The sequence below is a fragment of the Polychytrium aggregatum genome (assembly GCF_025602895.1).
Source record: "Polychytrium aggregatum strain JEL109 chromosome Unknown BJ171scaffold_13, whole genome shotgun sequence".
In the NCBI taxonomy this organism is placed as follows: domain Eukaryota; kingdom Fungi; phylum Chytridiomycota; class Chytridiomycetes; order Polychytriales; genus Polychytrium; species Polychytrium aggregatum.
Window position 1 is genome coordinate 671146 of NW_026516215.1, and position 19773 is coordinate 690918.

Sequence of the window (19773 nt, forward strand, 5' to 3'; positions counted from 1 at the left end):
ACGATGCACACAGCTTGTGATTGCAATTTGAGAAACCGCATCCAGTTGTCAGCTGGTAGTAGTATCGTTTGACAAGCTTCTCGAACATTATACGGGCTGTATTGGACGGAGACTGGGGATCCTGATAGGACCGCTTCGGAGCGGCACCTTGGAGCGATTTGGAGAGATGGGGATCGGCAAGAGCGGCAAGGAAGGAGGCGCTCTTGGGTAAGGGACTCCCGGTCGGGGTGAGCTCGTCCGGCAACGATGGGTGCTCCATGGCTACGAATAGATCCGAAACAGCTGGGTGGTTGATACGGGCCGGTGGCGGCAGGCCCAAGCGACAGTTGAAGGAGCGACGACGGAGTTGCAGCAGATGACGACAGAGGTGTGCGGTACTGGGTGTCCGGTTCTGAGGGCTTGTTTGTCTGGCCTGTTTTGGCAAGGGCTGGGAGAGCGCCTTCCAGCAGAAACGAGCAGTCCCGTGACTTTTCTTCAGCCGTCGCGTGATTGGCTGATTGGGACCGGGGATGGAAAACCATGAAAACGAACCACGGCGCATGAAAGGCCAGAGGGCGGAAGGAGCCAGCGGGAGTGTAATCTTGAGTGCCGAGGAGAGATGAATATACGGATGGGATATTGTAACACTGACGACGGTGAAGAGCGCAGCGACTGGGGACAATGACGAGAGCAGGAGCAGTGCTGTTACAGAATGCGAATTGGGAATTGCGAATTGCGAATAGGGAATTGGGAAGCGAATCTATTTCGAAAGACAGCACCGATACCGCACCAAGCATGTCAAGCCACCATGAGTGGCAATCGCGAACGACAACAGCACCAACAACGATGCCAGCAACAACGACAACAGCAACATATGAGAGTTGCCAAGCAGACAGGACAGGCCAGCACACGCCATCATCCAAGAACAACCACCCAAGAACAACCACCCAAGAACAACCACCCAAGAACAACTGCTCAAGGACAATCACTCAGGGACAATCACTCAGGGACAACCATCCAAAGACAACCACTGCGAGCACAGCCAATCCACCTCCGAGACATGCACCGTGCCGGTCTTTCAGTGGCGGTATGTGAACGGCCGCCGCTCGTAGCCCTGGGTGTACGACGTCTCCGAGGCTGTCTTGAGGAGCCAGAGCATCTTCTTGTCCGAGTTGATGCGATCAAAGTAGCCAATCACCTTCATCAGCACCGAGTAGTTTGTGAGTGTCGACTTGATCACCTTGATCCGGGTCTGGAACGACGACAGGATCGCGGCCGGAGGCAGACCCAGGTTGCGGTCCATTCCGCTCTCAAACTCGGGAACCATAAACAGCCGAGACATCTCCAGCACAAAGACAAACAGCCGATTCGACACCAGCGTTGACTCGAAAACCCGGCGCAGGCGTTCGCGGACATGCATCGAGTTGTCAAAGTCGAGGAGGCTGGCGTTTTCGCGGCGGACCCACATCATCTGGCGTGCGAATCGCTCCATCTCCAGGGCCGCCTTCATCTTTGGCTGCGAGTATGACAGACGAGGGTCGCTGCCGTCCCGCTCGGCAAGCATCAGCTTGATGAAGAACTCGCCGAGGTCGCCGCACGCCTTCTTGGTGCGGTTCGAGGGAACCTCAAGAAAGTCCTTGACTTCTCTGTTGATGATAGCCTGGAGACCGGGGTACTCCTTGAGGAACCGCACCAGCAGCCGCAGCAGGTTGGCGTAGGCCACGATTGCCACCTCGGACTCGTGGACATTTCCCTTCATGATGGCCACAACTTGCTGGTTCATCAGTGCCGGAATGACCTTGACGATCCACTGAGGACGGAAGACAAAGCGTGCCGGCAGCGTCTGTTGTCCCTGAGCCATCGAGGCAATCGTTTGCTTGATAACCGCCACGTTCTTTTGGAAGTGATCCTCACTGAGATACATGGGCATCCAGTGCGTATACGTCTTTCCTGTTGAGCTGCGGATCGTCACCGGTGGCGAGTCCGTGTTGTCTTGGTCGGCATTCTTGGGCCGGGAAGCGGAGCATATCGAGCAGCCACATCCCCACCACGAGGCTGCAGCCACCCGTGCAGCTTCCTGTGCCGTCTTGAGGGCCTGGCGATACGCTGTATACGAGACCGGCTCGGGATACAGCTCGCTGTGCGGCCGCTTGAATCGGTCGATCGACAGGTTGATAGGATAGCCGAGGCACATCTCCTCTTCGTCGACAAAATTGAGCTTCGAGACCGAGCACATCAGCTCGTTGCGGGCGCGTTCGGTGATCTTCTCGTCTCTGGTGAGCTCGCGCTGTCGGCGACCCTGGAGGGCCTCGGGATCAAACACGGCGAGAGGCGGATGCGGAGCCGCTGTCTTGTGAGGACAGGATGAGCATTCGAATGCCTGGTCCATGTTGCGGAGCTTCTGAACGTCCCTGGCCGAGAGAACCACGCCATCGGGATCGGCGAGGAAGACCTGGGTATTGATCATGAGCCCGACAAAGTCGCACGACGGCGTCCAGCCACAGCCAACACCAGCAGACTGGCTCATGTAGCTGAAATTGCCGAACCAGTCGGCGCAAATGCCAATTCCGTCGTACACATGGTGATGGTGGGTGGTGTTGAATCTGTAGGATTTGGTCATGGCTCCCATCGGAGGAGCGTATGGGTAGTCGTTCGGGATCGAGAGTTCCCAGTGGACACAGATTCCTTCATAGGGACCATCGAGGAGGCGGGTGTTGACGTGGAAGACCCGGGAGCTGATCTGGTGGATCGAGACGCCTGGAACAGGGTTACGCTGGAACTCGAGATAGTGACGGAAGGCGATTTTTGCAGCCGAGCTGGCGGGGACAGCCGAGACGATGAACGATTCTTCAGAGTTGGTCATGGCCAAAGTGTGTGCAGCAAGCTGGTGCGCGTGCAGTAGGCCAGTGCGTGTGTTGAGAAGAGAAGAGAGCAGAAGACAAGAGCCCAAGACACGATCGATACAACGGGAGGTGGTCGATACAGCAGTTCCTGGATGAGAACGAGACCAGATGTGTCGATAGTATCAAGACGGGTCTTGGTCCGGTGGACCGTTGCGGGTGCGACTGGTTGGCGCCGGGACAGTTGATCCTTCCAAGAGCCTGTCTTGGAAGTGATGGATCGCTGTGAGGGCCGGCCGAGGAGCGGCAGCAATCCGGGTTTAAATAGACATGCCACTGGCGATGGGGCAAGAGGCCAAGGTGTCCGCGGGCCTGTGGCGAAGAAATGAGCCCAACAATCTGCAAGTGAGCTCAAAGGTGGTGGCAGAAGCATCGGCGACAGTTTGGGGCCTGTGGCAAAGCCATCAAAGACCGCAACAGACGAGAAAATAGGAGGGTGGCGCGGGTGGTCAAGCCGGGCGGAGTTTCGACGGATCACGGGCGACCTGGACCAGGGGATGACCAAGGATGCACGCACGTGAGATGTGTAAAGCGCTGCGGCGGTGTTGGGCATGTCTGTTGGGCATGTCTGTTGGCATGTCTGTTGGCATGTCTGTTGGGAAGCAGCAGCACGCCGAGTGTGTGGATGTGGATGTGGATGTGGATGTGGATGTGGATGTGGATGTGGATGTGGGTGGTGTGAGTGGCATCTGGTGATGTTGGTGGTGCCAGGCAGAACAGTCGATAAAGCCAGACAGTGGTCAATGCCACCAGCCAAAGTGGCATTTCACCATCGCAATCAGTCCGTTGCCAGGTGTTGATGGATTGGGTGGCTGATGATTGTCCCCAGTAATCTATGCCGATAGCACCGCCTCTGCTCTGGTCTGGTCTGCTCTGCTCATATCTGGTCACTCTTGATCGTGGCCGCATCCGGCCGCTCTTGACTGAATCCTCGCTGGGATGCCTGGTCGTTTCTCAGACCCCTTGATTGTCTTTCTGCTTCACCCGATCGCAGCGATCCTGTCCGTGGTGCTGCTCTGTGCGCCATCGCTCATCAACTCTTGCCGGCTCCCGTTCCACCCTGCTTGCATCGCCGTGGCCATATCGCCGTGGCCATATCGCCGTGTTCATATCGCCGTGTTCATATCCCGCTTCACAACATGCACAAGCACCCCCCTCCTCTGCACCGCACCACAAGCACAGAGGCACACGGTGTATTCTCGATCCACATTGCGCACCCATCGACGACCAACGGAACTCTCAGTGTGCTTGATCTGGCCTCTTTCTTGCCCTGGTTTGCCAATCCCACGCGCCGTCGATCATCTTCACGTGTCTTTGCGCCGTTTCTGTTTGTCGGTCGCTCGTCCGTTCCTCCCCTCTCTCGCCTCCATCATCCACTGTCCTTGGCACCTCAAGCACCTCATATCGTTCAATAACCCCTCACTCCATACCCATAACTCTCCGCCATGAGCTTTGCTCAGCTTCCAAACATAAAATTTGCGCCTCTTAACGTCCCGTTTCCCAGGCGACGCCAGACCGCCGCCGTGGCCATGTGGATGTTCCTCGTTCCCCTCTTCGTCGTCATCTTCCTGGCTGTACTTTTCACCCCTCGGCTGACGCTCTTGGCCCTTGGATATCTTGTCTTCATATTTATCGATAAGTCGCATGAAACGGGTGGGCGAGCTGTCGCAGCCTTCCGCAAGTTCATCTACTGGACGTGGGTCAAGGACTTCTTCCCCATCAACCTCGAGAAAACCACTGATCTTGATCCCGCCAAGAACTATATCTTTGGCTATCACCCGCATGGTATCTGAAGAGCTCTCTGACATTGCTTGCGAGACGGCTGTTTGATATCCCTCAGCATTCCGTAGCCCTGATCACGGCCTCTCGCCCTCTGACGCCCCTGCTTTATCGTTCCCGTGCGCAAGGCATCATCGGGCTTGGCGCCTGGATCAACTTTGCCACCGAGGCCTCCCAGTTTTCTGAAAAGTTCCCTGGCATCAACTTGCGGCTCTTGACTCTCGAGACCAACTTTTTAATCCCCCTCTGGCGCGAGGTGCTGCTGTGTAAGTTGACGCTCCCTTGTGTGGGCCGCCCCCTCTGCATTCAAATTGCAACTGCCACACAGCCACATATCCCTCATCCCGCTGCTCTTCCAGCTCTCGGCATCTGCTCCGTCAGCCGAAAGTCCTGCGAGAACGTACTCAAGAAGGGCCCCGGAAACAGCATCATGATCGTCGTCGGCGGTGCTGCCGAAGCGTTGCATGCCTTCCCTGGAACCAACGAACTCGTAATCAAGAGTCGCTATGGCTTCGTCAAGCTTGCGCTGCGAAACGGTGCCTCACTCGTCCCTGTGTATTCCTTCGGGGAAAATGGGAGGTCTATCTCTCAGCCGCAGTGCGGCTTGGTGAGCTTCGCGATTTTGCATGCGATGGATGGCTCCAGCTCATAGCGACCCTCACACACCCTTCGACACATTAGATATCTGGGATCAGGTTCCCAACCCAAAAGGATCTGTCGTCCACACAGTCCAGACTTCGTTCAGGAAATACTTTTCTTTTTCTTCTCCTCTGTTCCATGGCCGCGGCTTCATCAACTACGATTATGGACTGTTGCCCTACCGACGACACGTCGTGTCCGTTGGTAAGCTTGACGGAGGGCTGTGTGGGCACCACCGCTGCAGGCAGCTCCAAACTTTGGATATAATGTGTGCGGCACTGTATTCACCATGCATTTATTTGAATTTTGCCAATTATTCAGTTGGTACCCCCATCGACTGTCCCAAAACCGAGTCACCGTCGGATGAGCTTGTCCAAGAATACCACCAGAAGTATCTGGAGGGCCTCCAGGCTATCTTTGACAAGTACAAGGACCAGTACGCCAAGGACCGCAAGGGCGATCTGACCTTTATCTAGTGCCCGTCTGACGTTGATGGAAACCCGGACTGCCCTTAGCCGCCAACTTTGTTAGAGATGGATATCCTGCGATTCGAGATGTCCATAGGCATGCCCGAAACACATATACACACAGCTGGAATAGAATGTATTTTCGCTTGGATCAAAAATATTTTGTTTGAATAAAATCAGAATCGTTTTGAAACAGGAACAATTTGAGCCCCTCTGAAAGTCAAGGGGCATGTGGTGCTGAGTAGAGTCAATGAGCTCGTCAACGAACTTCATCTGCAAGGATTACCAGCAGAGGAGGCATTGCATGTCGTTCCCGGAGCGCACTGCTGCACCTGAGTGCCCCAAGATAGCTGGCCATTGCTGTTCATTGTGCAAGCAATGAAACTGTTGAGACCAGTGCACAGGAACTGATTGGCCGCGCAAGCACCTGGAGTGGTCGAACCTTGGCTTGTACAGGGGTTGCCAGTGAGTGCGGCTGAAGCAGAACAGATGGTTCCAGCAGCACACGATTGAGATTGGCTCCAAGTGACAACACCGTTGACAACGGAGCAAGTTGAGAAGGTGCTTGATCCAGTGCACTGATACGGACTGGCCGCACAAGCGCTTGGGGTGGTCGAACCTTGGCTGATACAGGGGTTGCCGGTGAGTGCGGCCGAGGCAGAACAGATGGTTCCAGCAGCACACGATTGAGATTGGCTCCAAGTGACAACACCGTTGACAACGGAGCAGGTTGAGAAGGTGCTTGATCCAGTGCACTGATACGGACTGGCCGCACAAGTGCTTGGGGTGGTCGAACCTTGGCTGATACAGGGGTTGCCGGTGAGTGCGGCCGAGGCAGAACAGATGGTTCCAGCAGCACACGATTGAGACTGACTCCAAGTGACAACACCGTTGACAACGGAGCAGGTTGAGAAGGTGCTTGATCCAGTGCACTGATACGGACTGGCCGCACAAGTGCTTGGGGTGGTCGAACCTTGGCTGATACAGGGGTTGCCGGTGAGTGCGGCCGAGGCAGAACAGATGGTTCCAGCAGCACACGATTGAGATTGGCTCCAAGTGACAACACCGTTGACAACGGAGCAAGTTGAGAAGGTGCTTGATCCAGTACATTGATACGGACTGGCCGCACAAGCACCTGGAGTGGTCGAGCCTTGGCTGATACAGGGGTTGCCGGTGAGTGCGGCTGAAGCAGAACAGATGGTTCCAGTCGGGCATTGTTGGCTCTGAGTGTTCCAGGTGAAGAGACCGTTGCTGTTCATCACGCAGGACACAAAGTCACCAGAATCCGTGCACTGGTACTGATTCACGGTGCAAGCACCTGGGATGGTCGAACCTTGGCTGATACAGGGGTTGCCGGTGAGTGCGGCCGAGGCAGAACAGATGGTTCCAGCAGCACACGATTGAGACTGACTCCAAGTGACAACACCGTTGACAACGGAGCAGGTTGAGAAGGTGCTTGATCCAGTGCACTGATACGGACTGGCCGCACAAGTGCTTGGGGTGGTCGAACCTTGGCTGATACAGGGGTTGCCGGTGAGTGCGGCCGAGGCAGAACAGATGGTTCCAGCAGCACACGATTGAGATTGGCTCCAAGTGACAACACCGTTGACAACGGAGCAGGTTGAGAAGGTGCTTGATCCAGTGCACTGATACGGACTGGCCGCACAAGTGCTTGGGGTGGTCGAACCTTGGCTGATACAGGGGTTGCCGGTGAGTGCGGCTGAAGCAGAACAGATGGTTCCAGTCGGGCATTGTTGGCTCTGAGTGTTCCAGGTGAAGAGACCGTTGCTGTTCATCACGCAGGACACAAAGTCACCAGAATCCGTGCACTGGTACTGATTCACGGTGCAAGCACCTGGGATGGTCGAGCCTTGGCTGATACAGGGGTTTGTAGTCGCAGCTCCAGCTACGGAGCAGAATGTTCCAGTCGGGCATTGTTGGCTCTGAGTACTCCATGCAGGGGAGCCAGAGTCCTCGACACAGACTACAAAGGCATTGAAGCCCGAACACTGGAATGTGTTCAAAGTACAGATCTGGGCCCTCGACACTGAGAGGAGCAGAGTCAGGACAGTAAATGCGATCAATTTGGACATGGCGATGTCTCTCGCGGGTGGTTCAGGTGGGCTGTTTTGGTGGCCGATGCAGGAGCTGTGGCCGGTGCTGTGGGTTGCCGAGCGGATGCACTCGTCAGGGCCGCGTACTTATCCTCCCAGACACACCCGCCATCCCCGTGCCTCCGTGCCTCCGTCCGCGGCAGCTGGAGCGAACCCTGCTTGTTTGTTAGTCTGCGACCCCCCCCCAAGCCAGTCCCTGGGCTGCCCGTTACCCCACATGACGCGTTTGGAGCCGCAGCCCAGGGCCCACCCATGCGATCCACACGTGACCGTTATCGGGCCTGACTTGTTGTGTGCTGGCTGCCTCTTCCCGCGACCCGCTTTCGCTTCCATCTTGCCCAACCCCCGTCGTGGACCCTCAACGTCCCCGCCATGACCCCAATGATCTATCGCCACCTCGGCAACTCAGGCCTCAAAGTCTCTGTTCTCTCGATCGGTGGCTGGCTGACCTTTGGCGGCCACACCGAGAAAGGTGACAACAACGCCACCCCCCAGAACCCGCTGCCCAGCCTTCACGGGTCGCAGCAGTTTGCCCACCTCATCCCGACAGCGACAGCATCCATGACTCCACGCTGACGCCGGTTTGCTCGTCGACACAGAGACCGCACTTGAGTGCCTCAAGGCTGCATACGACAACGGCATAAACTTCTTTGACAATGCTGAGGAATACTCAGGTGGACCCTCGGACGCTTCCCCGCTGCCCGCGGCTTCATTTGGAGCGCCACCGCCAGCAACGCTGTCGCAAAGCCCTTACCAGCGGTCATGCTGCGTTCACTCTGATGGAAATCCTCCGCCCTCCAATAGATGGAAACTCGGAGCTGCTCTACGGCGAAGCCTTTCGCCGCTTTGGCTGGGACAGAACGACCTTTGTTGTGAGCACCAAGGTCCGTAATACTGTAACAGGCATCGACACTCAGCTCGGGTCTTGTTCGTTCTCCAGAATGATCCTGGATACCCGCCATTCAGAGTGCTTTGTCTCGTGTATAGATATTCTGGGGCGGAAAGGGCGTCAACCAGCGCGGACTCTCCCGTAAGCACATCGTCGAAGGCACAAATGCTTCCCTGAAGCGTCTTGGATTGGTATGGATTGATATGTGAATGCAGACAAGGCAATGTACCAGCGGGTGTCGCCCGGGCCTCGCCAGCAGCGCCGGCTTTGATCAAGCATGTCCTACGGTGCCTGTGTTCCGGATCCATCCTCGCACACGAGCTGCTGCTGAGTCTCCGAATGCCCTCAAATGAATGTTAGGACTATGTCGATTTGATCTATGCGCATCGCCCTGACGACTGCACTCCCATGGAAGAAGTTGGTATGCAAGCTTCTCAAGTGATATACTTTCGTCCCTCCTCGATGCTGACGAACTCTGGATGCGATCGGTTCTTGCGGGTACGCTTCAGTACGCGCCTTCAACTGGGTCATCTCACAGGGCAAAGCCTTCTATTGGGGCACCTCGGAGTGGTCTGCCGAAGAGATCGCCGACGCTCATCGAGTGGCCGAAAAGCTTGGCTTGATCGGACCCCTGGTAAGTACGCTATCCTCCCAACTTGTATGGTGCTTTCGCTCGTCAAGAAGACTGTTCAACAAGCTGACCGCAACGTGTTTGGTCCTCATATGCAGATGGAGCAGCCCGAGTACAACATGTTCAAGCGGCATCGGGTACGGAGTCCGCTGGCTGCGTCCACGATGGAGCTTGGTCTTGCTTTCGACCGCTTGACCGCTTGACTGCTTGATCGATGGGATGCAATCCGACGCTATCGAATCCCTCGCTGCTGGTGCTAGTTTATGATTGTTCAAGGATAGACCACCGCTCACACAACCTCTTGCGAACGTGGTTGCCAAGGTCGAAGTCGAGTACCAGAATCTCTACCAAAAATATGGACTGGGTATGTGTCGCGGCCCAAGTTCAAGGTCGAGTGCCCTTCCTGGCATGAGCAGTGGCGCGGGTTCGGCTCCATCAGACTCACACTCCTGCTTGCCGTCCCCAGGCTTGACGGTCTACTCCCCCTTGGCTTGCGGTGTCCTCACCGGCAAGTACAACGACCTCATCCTTCCACAAGGATCTCGCTTGACGCTCGACGACGAAGTCAAAGAGGAGCGCTGGTTGTCGCAGGAAGGCCAAGCTAATATTCTCAAGGCCCGCAAACTCCAGGTACGGGGGAGCCTCACGTTCCCCGCACACGCCATCACCGCGCTAAAGCTCATATCCATGATACCATAGGAGATTGCCTTGAGACTCGGGGTACAGGTCTCCCACCTGGCCCTCGCCTGGTGCATCAGCAACGCCAATGTTTCTACAGCCATCTTCGGTAAGCAAGCCTCTTCATCCACAATCAGGAACGGCTACGCACAACGGATCAAAGCCGATTGCATTCGTCTACACACTCAACTGCTCTAAACACAGGTGCCAGCAAGGTTTCTCAGGTGCATGACAACCTCAAGGCCCTCGAGGCCCTGCCTTTGCTCACCGCCGAAGTTGTGGCTGAGATCGAGGATGTCCTGGGCAATAAGCCCAAAAGCCTCACAAGCTTCCGCTAAGCACCGCTGTGCGCCACTGCGCTCATTCGGAGTGAGCGCACGCCTTGATCAATGGATTCACGTTGATTGGAGTCATTCCATCAGGTACTGCGGGGCTGGCTATGTTACCAAACTTCAAATAAAGCCGAGGTATTCAGAAAGTCCCCAAAGAAGATTTGCATATTCAGCAGCTCTGATCAGCTCACTGGTAGAGTGCCTCAGGCAAAGCACCCGGATTCTGTCATTTTGGCAGCAATCTCGGTTGTGATGGAGCGACGCCCATCAACGAGCTCCCAGAAGGATATATTGCAAGCAGGCAGGCGAGGTTCTGTGCCATCGCGTAATACCACAGATATTCGAGGGTATTGAAGATGGTGGCGCCCTTGAGCATCAGATATTAACCCGCACAGTTTAGGGTCCACAGAGTTGCTGAGACTCTAGCGACCATCCTTCCACATTCTGTAACTGTTGTATCCAATCTGAGACAGAGTAAGCGGGGTAGAAAACGGAAACATTAGAATTCCTGCCATATGACATTTCGCCACTCATGCAGAACATCGGTCCAGGGTTGCTCAGATCTATCGAAGATTATCGAATAAACGTTATCTCTCCTCCAGCACACAGCAGGCTGTGGCTGCACGCATCAGGACCCGGTGTCCCAGAGCATGCAGAGACAGCCAGCTTCGGCGCTAGCTTCAGTGCAAGGATGAGTGGTCATCGTCGCTCAGGACTCGGTGAATAGCCTGTGGGTGCCCATTTCAACCTGCACGCCATAACCCACCAGCGCTATCATGGACACCCGTGGATGCTCCATCGGTTTGTGGAAGATCAGAGTCTCCAAGACAAAGCATGGCACAGCTATTCCGATTCTGTCAGTCGAAAATCATTCGGATGGGAAGAATGGGCCACCGAACAGGCTTCAGTTGCTGTTGCTGGATCTGGTGATGGTGATTCAAGTAGGCCTCGAGGCTGTCGATGGCCTGGTTCTGTTCCAGGCGGCCATACAGCGTTGTTTGGCCTTGAGATCGCTTTAGCCTCTGTTCTTCGGCCTTAACGAGATCTGTAGCAGAATACGATGGAGTACCGTACCAGGAGCAGTGAGTGCCGAGACTACGAGTCGCAGACGTCCGTGAGCATTAACAACATGCCTTCCAGACATGGAATGTGCAAAATGGAACCACCCGTTCATTCATCCCAGGGTCAGCACACCGACCTCTCTGTTCCTTTTGGGCCTGGGCCTCTTGTTCAAGCCGCTTCTCTTTCTCCCCTGGATCGTGGAGGTTGGGCGGGTGAGTCGTAACTCGATCAAAGTTTGCACTGCTTCGTCAAGCCGAGGAGATCCAGAGGACAAAGAGTCTCTCAGGAGCATCATGCAAAGCAGCCCAAGACAACCAACGTCACCACCAAGGCCGAGGAGCCAGTACGGCGAGGATCGGGACTTACGTTCAAGACGAAACCGCTCCGAGTGTCGGAACATTTCGATGACCTCGGGTGTGAGAGTCAGCTCGACATCGTCGGCCTGGCCTGCGTCTGGACTGTCGACCGTTTTTTGTTCGGTTGCCATACAGCCCGGATCTTCCTCATACAGATATGCGGGGTCATGCGGGGGACGGCAGTCTGGCGTCTCGGTCTCGCCCGGTCCAGGGCCCAAATAGCCGCCTTGGTCTGATCCCCCCTTGAGGTAGCTGCATGCCCAGTAGAGACGGCATGGATGGCATAAGGCGCCCCACTCCTTGGTAAGACCGTATAGATCAGACCCGATAGCATCGGAGAGAGGGCCGTCGCTTCGACACCAAGACCAGGGTGGTGCGCATCCAAAGTGCTGGAGGTGAAAGCGATAGAGAAAGCTCTGAAGAGCAAGCTTGTCGTCCAAGCCCGTCACGGACGAGCCTGTCGTCGGAGCGGGCGGGATCAGTGTCGAGAGCAGCTTCAGAATATCGGCCTGCATCTCGGCGCTCTCGGGTGTACTGGCTTGCATCGGGTCGAGGGTACAGGGATATCGAGGTGGAGCCGGCCTGGAGATGGATCCGCCGCGATGATCCGCTCAGGCTGCAAGAAACGGCGCCAGGTAGGCTGTGCTCCGGCGACGGCGGGGCCTCATCCAGGGCATCGGGCCGTGGAGGGGAGGGAATCTGCGGACAACCGAGATCTCGGCGTGCCATGCCGGCCAGGACACGGGCTGTGGTTGGTCTGGCGGACGCAAGAAAAAAAAAAAATCACGGGTCGTCTTGGCGGAAATCCAGCCGAAGCTGGCCAACCCAGGCGTCCTTGCATCCATCCTGCATCCATCCTGCACCACCCAGGCATCCCGCATACCACATCGGTCCGCTCGCCCGCACCCAGCATGCCAAGGACCCGGACGACCTTTTCGAATGCATTGCAGGATGACTCGGACTCGGAGGACCTGCTTGCCAAGGCTGCAGTGGCTCTGAAACAGCGGCAACTTGACTCGCAAGAAGGGTAGGGCGGATCTCGAGTTGGTGGCTGCTCACGATGGGCGCCAGCCACGGCTCTGAGCCTTGTTGCATGTTAAATGATGTGTTCTTGAGTGTATAAAAGCTCTCCCAAGGAGTTTCCTCGATGGAGCACACTGAGTAGCAGCTCCTTTGCACAATGACCGGCATTGAGAGTCTGGATCGCATCGGCGGCGAGCAGGCCCTGCGGTACTGTCGCTAATCCGCCTTTGCATAACTGCATAGAAACCCCACCAAGCCCGATTCAAAAGCGCTCTCTGCTCTAAGGTTTGGGCCGCTTGCTGATCGTTGTCGGCCGCACAGTCGATCATCGTCTGCTGAGCTCCAATGTCTAGACCAATAATCTCACTGGATGCCTGTGCCGCTATATTATGCCGCAGAACCATCAAGCTGGACGCCGGCATGTCCAGTCTCAGAGAAAAGTACCTGGTTGATGAAAAGCGACGGCCTGCCAAACTGAATCCCAATGCAGTTGTCGTGACTGAAGAAAGTGAGGCCAGCAAACACAAGCCCCAGTATGCTTCGACTCTGGAGAAGGTCCAGCCAGTCGATCGTCTGGTAATCCAGTCTCAGTCGCCGTCGGTGCTTCCAGTGCTGGACCTAGACACAAAGACAAAGAAGAAACAAGCCCAGAAGGAGAAGGAGGAAACCATGGGGCCGGGCTGGTTCGGCATGAAGAACACCGAGCTGACACCCGAGGTCAAGCGGGATCTGCTGCTCATCAAGTCGAGGAACGTCCTTGATCCCAAGAAGCATTTCAAAAGAGACACCAGAAAGGGTCTGCCGAAGCACTTCCAGGTTGGTGCAATTTCGTGTCTGTGGGACTGATGTCTCAAAGGGAGCGCCGGAGGAGAGCTCGAGGAAGTATTGCGTGCTCATCGTCCGTTGGTCACAGGTCGGAACGGTGATTGCTGGAGCAGCCGATTTCTACTCTGGACGTCTCGCACGCAAGGAGCGACACGAATCTATCACTGGCGAGATTATGGCCGATCTTGACAAGAAAAAGTACTTCAAACGAAAGTTCCTGGAGATCCAAGAGAAGAAGCAGGAAGGCACTCGCAAGGCCTACAAGAAGAAGGTTCAGAAAAACGTGCCGGTGTGGAGACGAAAGTAACCCTGCCCTGATAATGACCAGTTCGGGTGCACCCTCCAATGGCTCCGCCGTCGTCGCGATCTGGATTGACAACTTATTTTGGGATCGCTGCCATCCGAACCACGGCCGATATGTCATGCATCAGTGAAAGAACACGCAGGAGCGCAGAGGTCCAAGCAAATGGTTTTATTCCCGCCAATTTGGCGAGATCGGGGCGCTCGGTAACCCAGCGACTCATGGTTCACAGAGCACGAGTTGCTGGCAATATTCGGCGAGAGGGTCGGTGGGATGCCAGCAAAATGCCGCTGTTCGTTCACAATCCCTGTTCGTTCTTGGAAACGGTCCTACGGATTGAGTGGGAAGCATGATGAGTCAAATCCAACCCTGTTGGCTCCATGCAGAAACCTCAGCCAGGCGATATGCTGTCCAGCGTGCAGCGGGTGGAGCCAAGATGCTGACAGCCGACATCGAGAGCGCTACTTCCATCAAAGCAGGCGCAGAGGAACGCACCCATCCTTGTTGCCAAAGTAGGCGGCCTTGGCCATTGCGCAGAACAGGCCAGTTTCGACGATTCCCGGGATGGAGATGAGCTGCTGGTTCAGCTCCCGAGGAGATCGGATGAGGCCAAAATCTGCGTCGACGACAAAATTGCCGTTGTCGGTGACAACGGGGCCAGCCTTCTTGACGCCCATACGCAAGGTGGGCTTGCCACCGAGATTGCGGATGCGCTGCCAACCGCCAGAACCAGGAGTGTTGATAGTCGGCTCATTCAATCAACCACCGAATACACAATCATGGTAACGCCGATACGACCAAGGGATATTTCTGCCGCTGCGGAAGTCTTTCGAATGTCGGACAGATACATACCTCCATGACGGGCACGTAGGCAAACGGCACCACCTCGAGAGGGACTCCCGATTTCCACTGATAAAAAGAAAGGAGGGGGTCGGGGAAGTTATTCGGCTGCTCGTAGCATCACAGCTGGGCTGGCCGACAGAAAGATGGACAGACCTGCTCGCCCAAAACCTGGCTGTTTTTGCGGTAGTCGGCGACGATGATCAGCTTATTGGCACACATTGCCACGAGCTTCTCCTGGAGATGACAAGCGCCGCCGCCCTTGATGCAATCGAGGCTCGAATCGACCTCGTCAGCACCATCAAAGGCGACATCGATGACAGGGAACTGGTTCAGATCGCCAAGAGGCAGGCCGTGCTGCAGAATCAGGTCGCGGGCCTGGAAAGAGGTTGGGATGCAAGCCTTGAAGGGCGACTTTTGGTGGTGATGGAGCAGACGAGTAACGCAGTGGACGACAGTCGACCCAGAGCCTAGATATTGATTAGTTGGGCGAGAGGAGACGGCGAGTTGGCCACGGAACCAGGAGACGAGCCATCGTTGAAATGGCCGAGCAGGCGGTTAACAACAACGGTATGATGAGAGCATCATGATCGAGCGGAAACTGGACAGTTAGGGTGATTATGACACTCACCGACTCCTATAACCTTGGCAGATTCGTCGATGTGGAGGTCAACGGCGGTGAAGGAAGCAAGCCGCTTGGCTGTAAGGGTAGGAGATAAGAGATAAGCACAGAAAACAGCAAGTCACAACGCTAGCGATTCTGAAGGATGCAAGCCTCTCCATGGGACGCATCTATACCCTCTTCAACGAGCTGGGCTTCGGTAGTAGCCATGATGTCAGCGATTCGTGGCGAAGCGGCGAGAACAATGGCAGGATGAAGGATGAAAAAAACTGGAGCCGACGCGGTTTGGCTGAGCTTGGAAGCAGATTTTCACCTGTCGTCCAGGGAATGATTGGAGGGGAAGCGACAAGGCGGCCAACCAACAGGCCCGCCGACAAGACAAACAGGTTCGATCGAGCGGTGGGCGGAGGAGGACGGAGTGAAAGCAGATGCCTTTGGTCGTCGATGGGTGCGCAATGTGGATCGAGAATACACCGTGTGCCTCTGTGCTTGTGGTGCGGTGCAGAGGAGGGGGGTGCTTGTGCATGTTGTGAAGCGGGATATGAACACGGCGATATGAACACGGCGATATGGCCACGGCGATATGGCCACGGCGATGCAAGCAGGGTGGAACGGGAGCCGGCAAGAGTTGATGAGCGATGGCGCACAGAGCAGCACCACGGACAGGATCGCTGCGATCGGGTGAAGCAGAAAGACAATCAAGGGGTCTGAGAAACGACCAGGCATCCCAGCGAGGATTCAGTCAAGAGCGGCCGGATGCGGCCACGATCAAGAGTGACCAGATATGAGCAGAGCAGACCAGACCAGAGCAGAGGCGGTGCTATCGGCATAGATTACTGGGGACAATCATCAGCCACCCAATCCATCAACACCTGGCAACGGACTGATTGCGATGGTGAAATGCCACTTTGGCTGGTGGCATTGACCACTGTCTGGCTTTATCGACTGTTCTGCCTGGCACCACCAACATCACCAGATGCCACTCACACCACCCACATCCACATCCACATCCACATCCACATCCACATCCACATCCACATCCACACACTCGGCGTGCTGCTGCTTCCCAACAGACATGCCAACAGACATGCCAACAGACATGCCCAACAGACATGCCCAACACCGCCGCAGCGCTTTACACATCTCACGTGCGTGCATCCTTGGTCATCCCCTGGTCCAGGTCGCCCGTGATCCGTCGAAACTCCGCCCGGCTTGACCACCCGCGCCACCCTCCTATTTTCTCGTCTGTTGCGGTCTTTGATGGCTTTGCCACAGGCCCCAAACTGTCGCCGATGCTTCTGCCACCACCTTTGAGCTCACTTGCAGATTGTTGGGCTCATTTCTTCGCCACAGGCCCGCGGACACCTTGGCCTCTTGCCCCATCGCCAGTGGCATGTCTATTTAAACCCGGATTGCTGCCGCTCCTCGGCCGGCCCTCACAGCGATCCATCACTTCCAAGACAGGCTCTTGGAAGGATCAACTGTCCCGGCGCCAACCAGTCGCACCCGCAACGGTCCACCGGACCAAGACCCGTCTTGATACTATCGACACATCTGGTCTCGTTCTCATCCAGGAACTGCTGTATCGACCACCTCCCGTTGTATCGATCGTGTCTTGGGCTCTTGTCTTCTGCTCTCTTCTCTTCTCAACACACGCACTGGCCTACTGCACGCGCACCAGCTTGCTGCACACACTTTGGCCATGACCAACTCTGAAGAATCGTTCATCGTCTCGGCTGTCCCCGCCAGCTCGGCTGCAAAAATCGCCTTCCGTCACTATCTCGAGTTCCAGCGTAACCCTGTTCCAGGCGTCTCGATCCACCAGATCAGCTCCCGGGTCTTCCACGTCAACACCCGCCTCCTCGATGGTCCCTATGAAGGAATCTGTGTCCACTGGGAACTCTCGATCCCGAACGACTACCCATACGCTCCTCCGATGGGAGCCATGACCAAATCCTACAGATTCAACACCACCCACCATCACCATGTGTACGACGGAATTGGCATTTGCGCCGACTGGTTCGGCAATTTCAGCTACATGAGCCAGTCTGCTGGTGTTGGCTGTGGCTGGACGCCGTCGTGCGACTTTGTCGGGCTCATGATCAATACCCAGGTCTTCCTCGCCGATCCCGATGGCGTGGTTCTCTCGGCCAGGGACGTTCAGAAGCTCCGCAACATGGACCAGGCATTCGAATGCTCATCCTGTCCTCACAAGACAGCGGCTCCGCATCCGCCTCTCGCCGTGTTTGATCCCGAGGCCCTCCAGGGTCGCCGACAGCGCGAGCTCACCAGAGACGAGAAGATCACCGAACGCGCCCGCAACGAGCTGATGTGCTCGGTCTCGAAGCTCAATTTTGTCGACGAAGAGGAGATGTGCCTCGGCTATCCTATCAACCTGTCGATCGACCGATTCAAGCGGCCGCACAGCGAGCTGTATCCCGAGCCGGTCTCGTATACAGCGTATCGCCAGGCCCTCAAGACGGCACAGGAAGCTGCACGGGTGGCTGCAGCCTCGTGGTGGGGATGTGGCTGCTCGATATGCTCCGCTTCCCGGCCCAAGAATGCCGACCAAGACAACACGGACTCGCCACCGGTGACGATCCGCAGCTCAACAGGAAAGACGTATACGCACTGGATGCCCATGTATCTCAGTGAGGATCACTTCCAAAAGAACGTGGCGGTTATCAAGCAAACGATTGCCTCGATGGCTCAGGGACAACAGACGCTGCCGGCACGCTTTGTCTTCCGTCCTCAGTGGATCGTCAAGGTCATTCCGGCACTGATGAACCAGCAAGTTGTGGCCATCATGAAGGGAAATGTCCACGAGTCCGAGGTGGCAATCGTGGCCTACGCCAACCTGCTGCGGCTGCTGGTGCGGTTCCTCAAGGAGTACCCCGGTCTCCAGGCTATCATCAACAGAGAAGTCAAGGACTTTCTTGAGGTTCCCTCGAACCGCACCAAGAAGGCGTGCGGCGACCTCGGCGAGTTCTTCATCAAGCTGATGCTTGCCGAGCGGGACGGCAGCGACCCTCGTCTGTCATACTCGCAGCCAAAGATGAAGGCGGCCCTGGAGATGGAGCGATTCGCACGCCAGATGATGTGGGTCCGCCGCGAAAACGCCAGCCTCCTCGACTTTGACAACTCGATGCATGTCCGCGAACGCCTGCGCCGGGTTTTCGAGTCAACGCTGGTGTCGAATCGGCTGTTTGTCTTTGTGCTGGAGATGTCTCGGCTGTTTATGGTTCCCGAGTTTGAGAGCGGAATGGACCGCAACCTGGGTCTGCCTCCGGCCGCGATCCTGTCGTCGTTCCAGACCCGGATCAAGGTGATCAAGTCGACACTCACAAACTACTCGGTGCTGATGAAGGTGATTGGCTACTTTGATCGCATCAACTCGGACAAGAAGATGCTCTGGCTCCTCAAGACAGCCTCGGAGACGTCGTACACCCAGGGCTACGAGCGGCGGCCGTTCACATACCGCCACTGAAAGACCGGCACGGTGCATGTCTCGGAGGTGGATTGGCTGTGCTCGCAGTGGTTGTCTTTGGATGGTTGTCCCTGAGTGATTGTCCCTGAGTGATTGTCCTTGAGCAGTTGTTCTTGGGTGGTTGTTCTTGGGTGGTTGTTCTTGGGTGGTTGTTCTTGGATGATGGCGTGTGCTGGCCTGTCCTGTCTGCTTGGCAACTCTCATATGTTGCTGTTGTCGTTGTTGCTGGCATCGTTGTTGGTGCTGTTGTCGTTCGCGATTGCCACTCATGGTGGCTTGACATGCTTGGTGCGGTATCGGTGCTGTCTTTCGAAATAGATTCGCTTCCCAATTCCCTATTCGCAATTCGCAATTCCCAATTCGCATTCTGTAACAGCACTGCTCCTGCTCTCGTCATTGTCCCCAGTCGCTGCGCTCTTCACCGTCGTCAATCCCAGTCAATGTCGCCTTGCCCACACATCAACACAAACACGACCCCATTCAATGAGACCATTGTCCATCCCTCTGTTTCTTTCTGCTGCCTCGTCGGAGTCAGGCTCAGCCGGTTGTTTTGATCCCAATCTCGCTCCGTTCTCACCCTCGTGTCCAATAGCACTGTTCCCACACTCGTCCCCTTCTGCACTGTTCCCACCCCCTCCCCTCGCATCCCAAACCCACCCGTGATGTTCGCGAACTGAAATCCCCCCCCTCCTGTGTTGTTTTGATATCTGTGTTGTCATTCTCTATTCGTGGATACAGAAGTAATATTTCGATGGTCTGCTTTCATGGTGTTCTCTCTTTGCTCCTTCCGCAATTACTTCTTGCCGGTTTTTGGTGCTGATTTTTCTTTCGATGTGAACAGAAGAAATG

General features: G+C 55.9%; 9 protein-coding genes across 9 annotated transcripts; 5 read left to right on the forward strand and 4 right to left on the reverse strand.

The window, feature by feature from the left end:
• Positions 1-627: 627 nt before the first annotated feature.
• On the reverse strand, positions 628-3282 carry BJ171DRAFT_500067 (uncharacterized protein). The gene has a single exon (XM_053110535.1). It carries the CDS (start codon positions 2840-2842, stop codon positions 1058-1060), a length of 1785 nt encoding a protein of 594 aa, XP_052967973.1. The 5' UTR covers positions 2843-3282; the 3' UTR covers positions 628-1057.
• A 283-nt stretch (positions 3283-3565) lies between these two features.
• BJ171DRAFT_500068 (uncharacterized protein) lies at positions 3566-4110 on the forward strand (the record flags this gene model as incomplete). The annotated part of the gene is made up of 1 exon (XM_053110536.1): positions 3566-4110. A coding segment is annotated over exon 1 (292 nt), but the record flags the coding sequence as incomplete, so codon positions are not given.
• Positions 4111-4228: 118 nt separating this feature from the next.
• On the forward strand, positions 4229-5946 carry BJ171DRAFT_500069 (diacylglycerol acyltransferase). Its single transcript, XM_053110537.1, has 5 exons — positions 4229-4664; positions 4787-4924; positions 5018-5232; positions 5339-5501; positions 5619-5946. The coding sequence occupies exons 1-5, from the start codon at positions 4325-4327 to the stop codon at positions 5771-5773; spliced, it is 1011 nt and encodes a 336-aa protein (XP_052967975.1). The 5' UTR covers positions 4229-4324; the 3' UTR covers positions 5774-5946.
• A 2258-nt stretch (positions 5947-8204) lies between these two features.
• BJ171DRAFT_500072 (NADP-dependent oxidoreductase domain-containing protein) lies at positions 8205-10564 on the forward strand. The gene is made up of 11 exons (XM_053110538.1): positions 8205-8350; positions 8478-8552; positions 8683-8762; positions 8866-8958; positions 9128-9188; positions 9277-9401; positions 9497-9535; positions 9720-9762; positions 9865-10028; positions 10098-10185; positions 10281-10564. The coding sequence occupies exons 1-11, from the start codon at positions 8251-8253 to the stop codon at positions 10412-10414; spliced, it is 1002 nt and encodes a 333-aa protein (XP_052967976.1). The 5' UTR covers positions 8205-8250; the 3' UTR covers positions 10415-10564.
• A 701-nt stretch (positions 10565-11265) lies between these two features.
• Positions 11266-12341, reverse strand: BJ171DRAFT_580546 (uncharacterized protein; the record flags this gene model as incomplete). The annotated part of the gene is made up of 3 exons (XM_053114048.1): positions 11266-11453; positions 11607-11660; positions 11837-12341. 3 exons carry the CDS (start codon positions 12339-12341, stop codon positions 11266-11268), a joined length of 747 nt encoding a protein of 248 aa, XP_052967977.1.
• Positions 12342-12566: 225 nt separating this feature from the next.
• On the forward strand, positions 12567-14146 carry BJ171DRAFT_500082 (Fcf2 pre-rRNA processing-domain-containing protein). Its single transcript, XM_053110539.1, has 4 exons — positions 12567-12853; positions 13093-13134; positions 13248-13665; positions 13763-14146. The coding sequence occupies exons 1-4, from the start codon at positions 12738-12740 to the stop codon at positions 13979-13981; spliced, it is 795 nt and encodes a 264-aa protein (XP_052967978.1). The 5' UTR covers positions 12567-12737; the 3' UTR covers positions 13982-14146.
• Positions 14147-15719, reverse strand: BJ171DRAFT_500084 (ribose 5-phosphate isomerase A-domain-containing protein). The gene is made up of 6 exons (XM_053110540.1): positions 15614-15719; positions 15447-15515; positions 14972-15285; positions 14828-14884; positions 14471-14688; positions 14147-14304 (listed from the first exon to the last, which is right to left on the reverse strand). Exons 1-6 carry the CDS (start codon positions 15645-15647, stop codon positions 14274-14276), a joined length of 723 nt encoding a protein of 240 aa, XP_052967979.1. The 5' UTR covers positions 15648-15719; the 3' UTR covers positions 14147-14273.
• BJ171DRAFT_500087 (uncharacterized protein) lies at positions 15720-16416 on the reverse strand. Its single transcript, XM_053110541.1, has one exon. The coding sequence runs from the start codon at positions 16161-16163 to the stop codon at positions 15747-15749; it is 417 nt and encodes a 138-aa protein (XP_052967980.1). The 5' UTR covers positions 16164-16416; the 3' UTR covers positions 15720-15746.
• A 574-nt stretch (positions 16417-16990) lies between these two features.
• Positions 16991-19064, forward strand: BJ171DRAFT_54910 (uncharacterized protein). Its single transcript, XM_053113037.1, has one exon. It carries the CDS (start codon positions 17140-17142, stop codon positions 18922-18924), a length of 1785 nt encoding a protein of 594 aa, XP_052967981.1. The 5' UTR covers positions 16991-17139; the 3' UTR covers positions 18925-19064.
• The last annotated feature ends 709 nt before the right edge of the window (positions 19065-19773 follow it).

Coding starts and splice junctions, on each gene's coding strand:
- BJ171DRAFT_500067 (XM_053110535.1), bottom strand. CDS start 2,842: ATGACCAACTCTGAAGAATCGTTCATCGTCTCGGCTGTCCCCGCCAGC.
- BJ171DRAFT_500087 (XM_053110541.1), bottom strand. CDS start 16,163: ATGCCTGGTCGTTTCTCAGACCCCTTGATTGTCTTTCTGCTTCACCCG.
- BJ171DRAFT_54910 (XM_053113037.1), top strand. CDS start 17,140: ATGACCAACTCTGAAGAATCGTTCATCGTCTCGGCTGTCCCCGCCAGC.
- BJ171DRAFT_500082 (XM_053110539.1), top strand. CDS start 12,738: ATGCCAAGGACCCGGACGACCTTTTCGAATGCATTGCAGGATGACTCG. Junction 13,135..13,247: donor AAAGCGCTCTCTGCTCTAAG/GTTTGGGCCGCT, acceptor ATTATGCCGCAG/AACCATCAAGCTGGACGCCG. Junction 13,666..13,762: donor GTCTGCCGAAGCACTTCCAG/GTTGGTGCAATT, acceptor CGTTGGTCACAG/GTCGGAACGGTGATTGCTGG.
- BJ171DRAFT_500069 (XM_053110537.1), top strand. CDS start 4,325: ATGAGCTTTGCTCAGCTTCCAAACATAAAATTTGCGCCTCTTAACGTC. Junction 4,665..4,786: donor CTTTGGCTATCACCCGCATG/GTATCTGAAGAG, acceptor CCCGTGCGCAAG/GCATCATCGGGCTTGGCGCC. Junction 5,233..5,338: donor TGTATTCCTTCGGGGAAAAT/GGGAGGTCTATC, acceptor TTCGACACATTA/GATATCTGGGATCAGGTTCC.
- BJ171DRAFT_500084 (XM_053110540.1), bottom strand. CDS start 15,647: ATGGCTACTACCGAAGCCCAGCTCGTTGAAGAGG. Junction 14,885..14,971: donor GCCAGGTTTTGGGCGAGCAG/GTCTGTCCATCT, acceptor TCTTTTTATCAG/TGGAAATCGGGAGTCCCTCT. Junction 14,305..14,470: donor TACTTTGGCAACAAGGATGG/GTGCGTTCCTCT, acceptor CTCAATCCGTAG/GACCGTTTCCAAGAACGAAC.
- BJ171DRAFT_500072 (XM_053110538.1), top strand. CDS start 8,251: ATGACCCCAATGATCTATCGCCACCTCGGCAACTCAGGCCTCAAAGTC. Junction 8,553..8,682: donor CAATGCTGAGGAATACTCAG/GTGGACCCTCGG, acceptor GCCCTCCAATAG/ATGGAAACTCGGAGCTGCTC. Junction 9,536..9,719: donor ACATGTTCAAGCGGCATCGG/GTACGGAGTCCG, acceptor GTGGTTGCCAAG/GTCGAAGTCGAGTACCAGAA.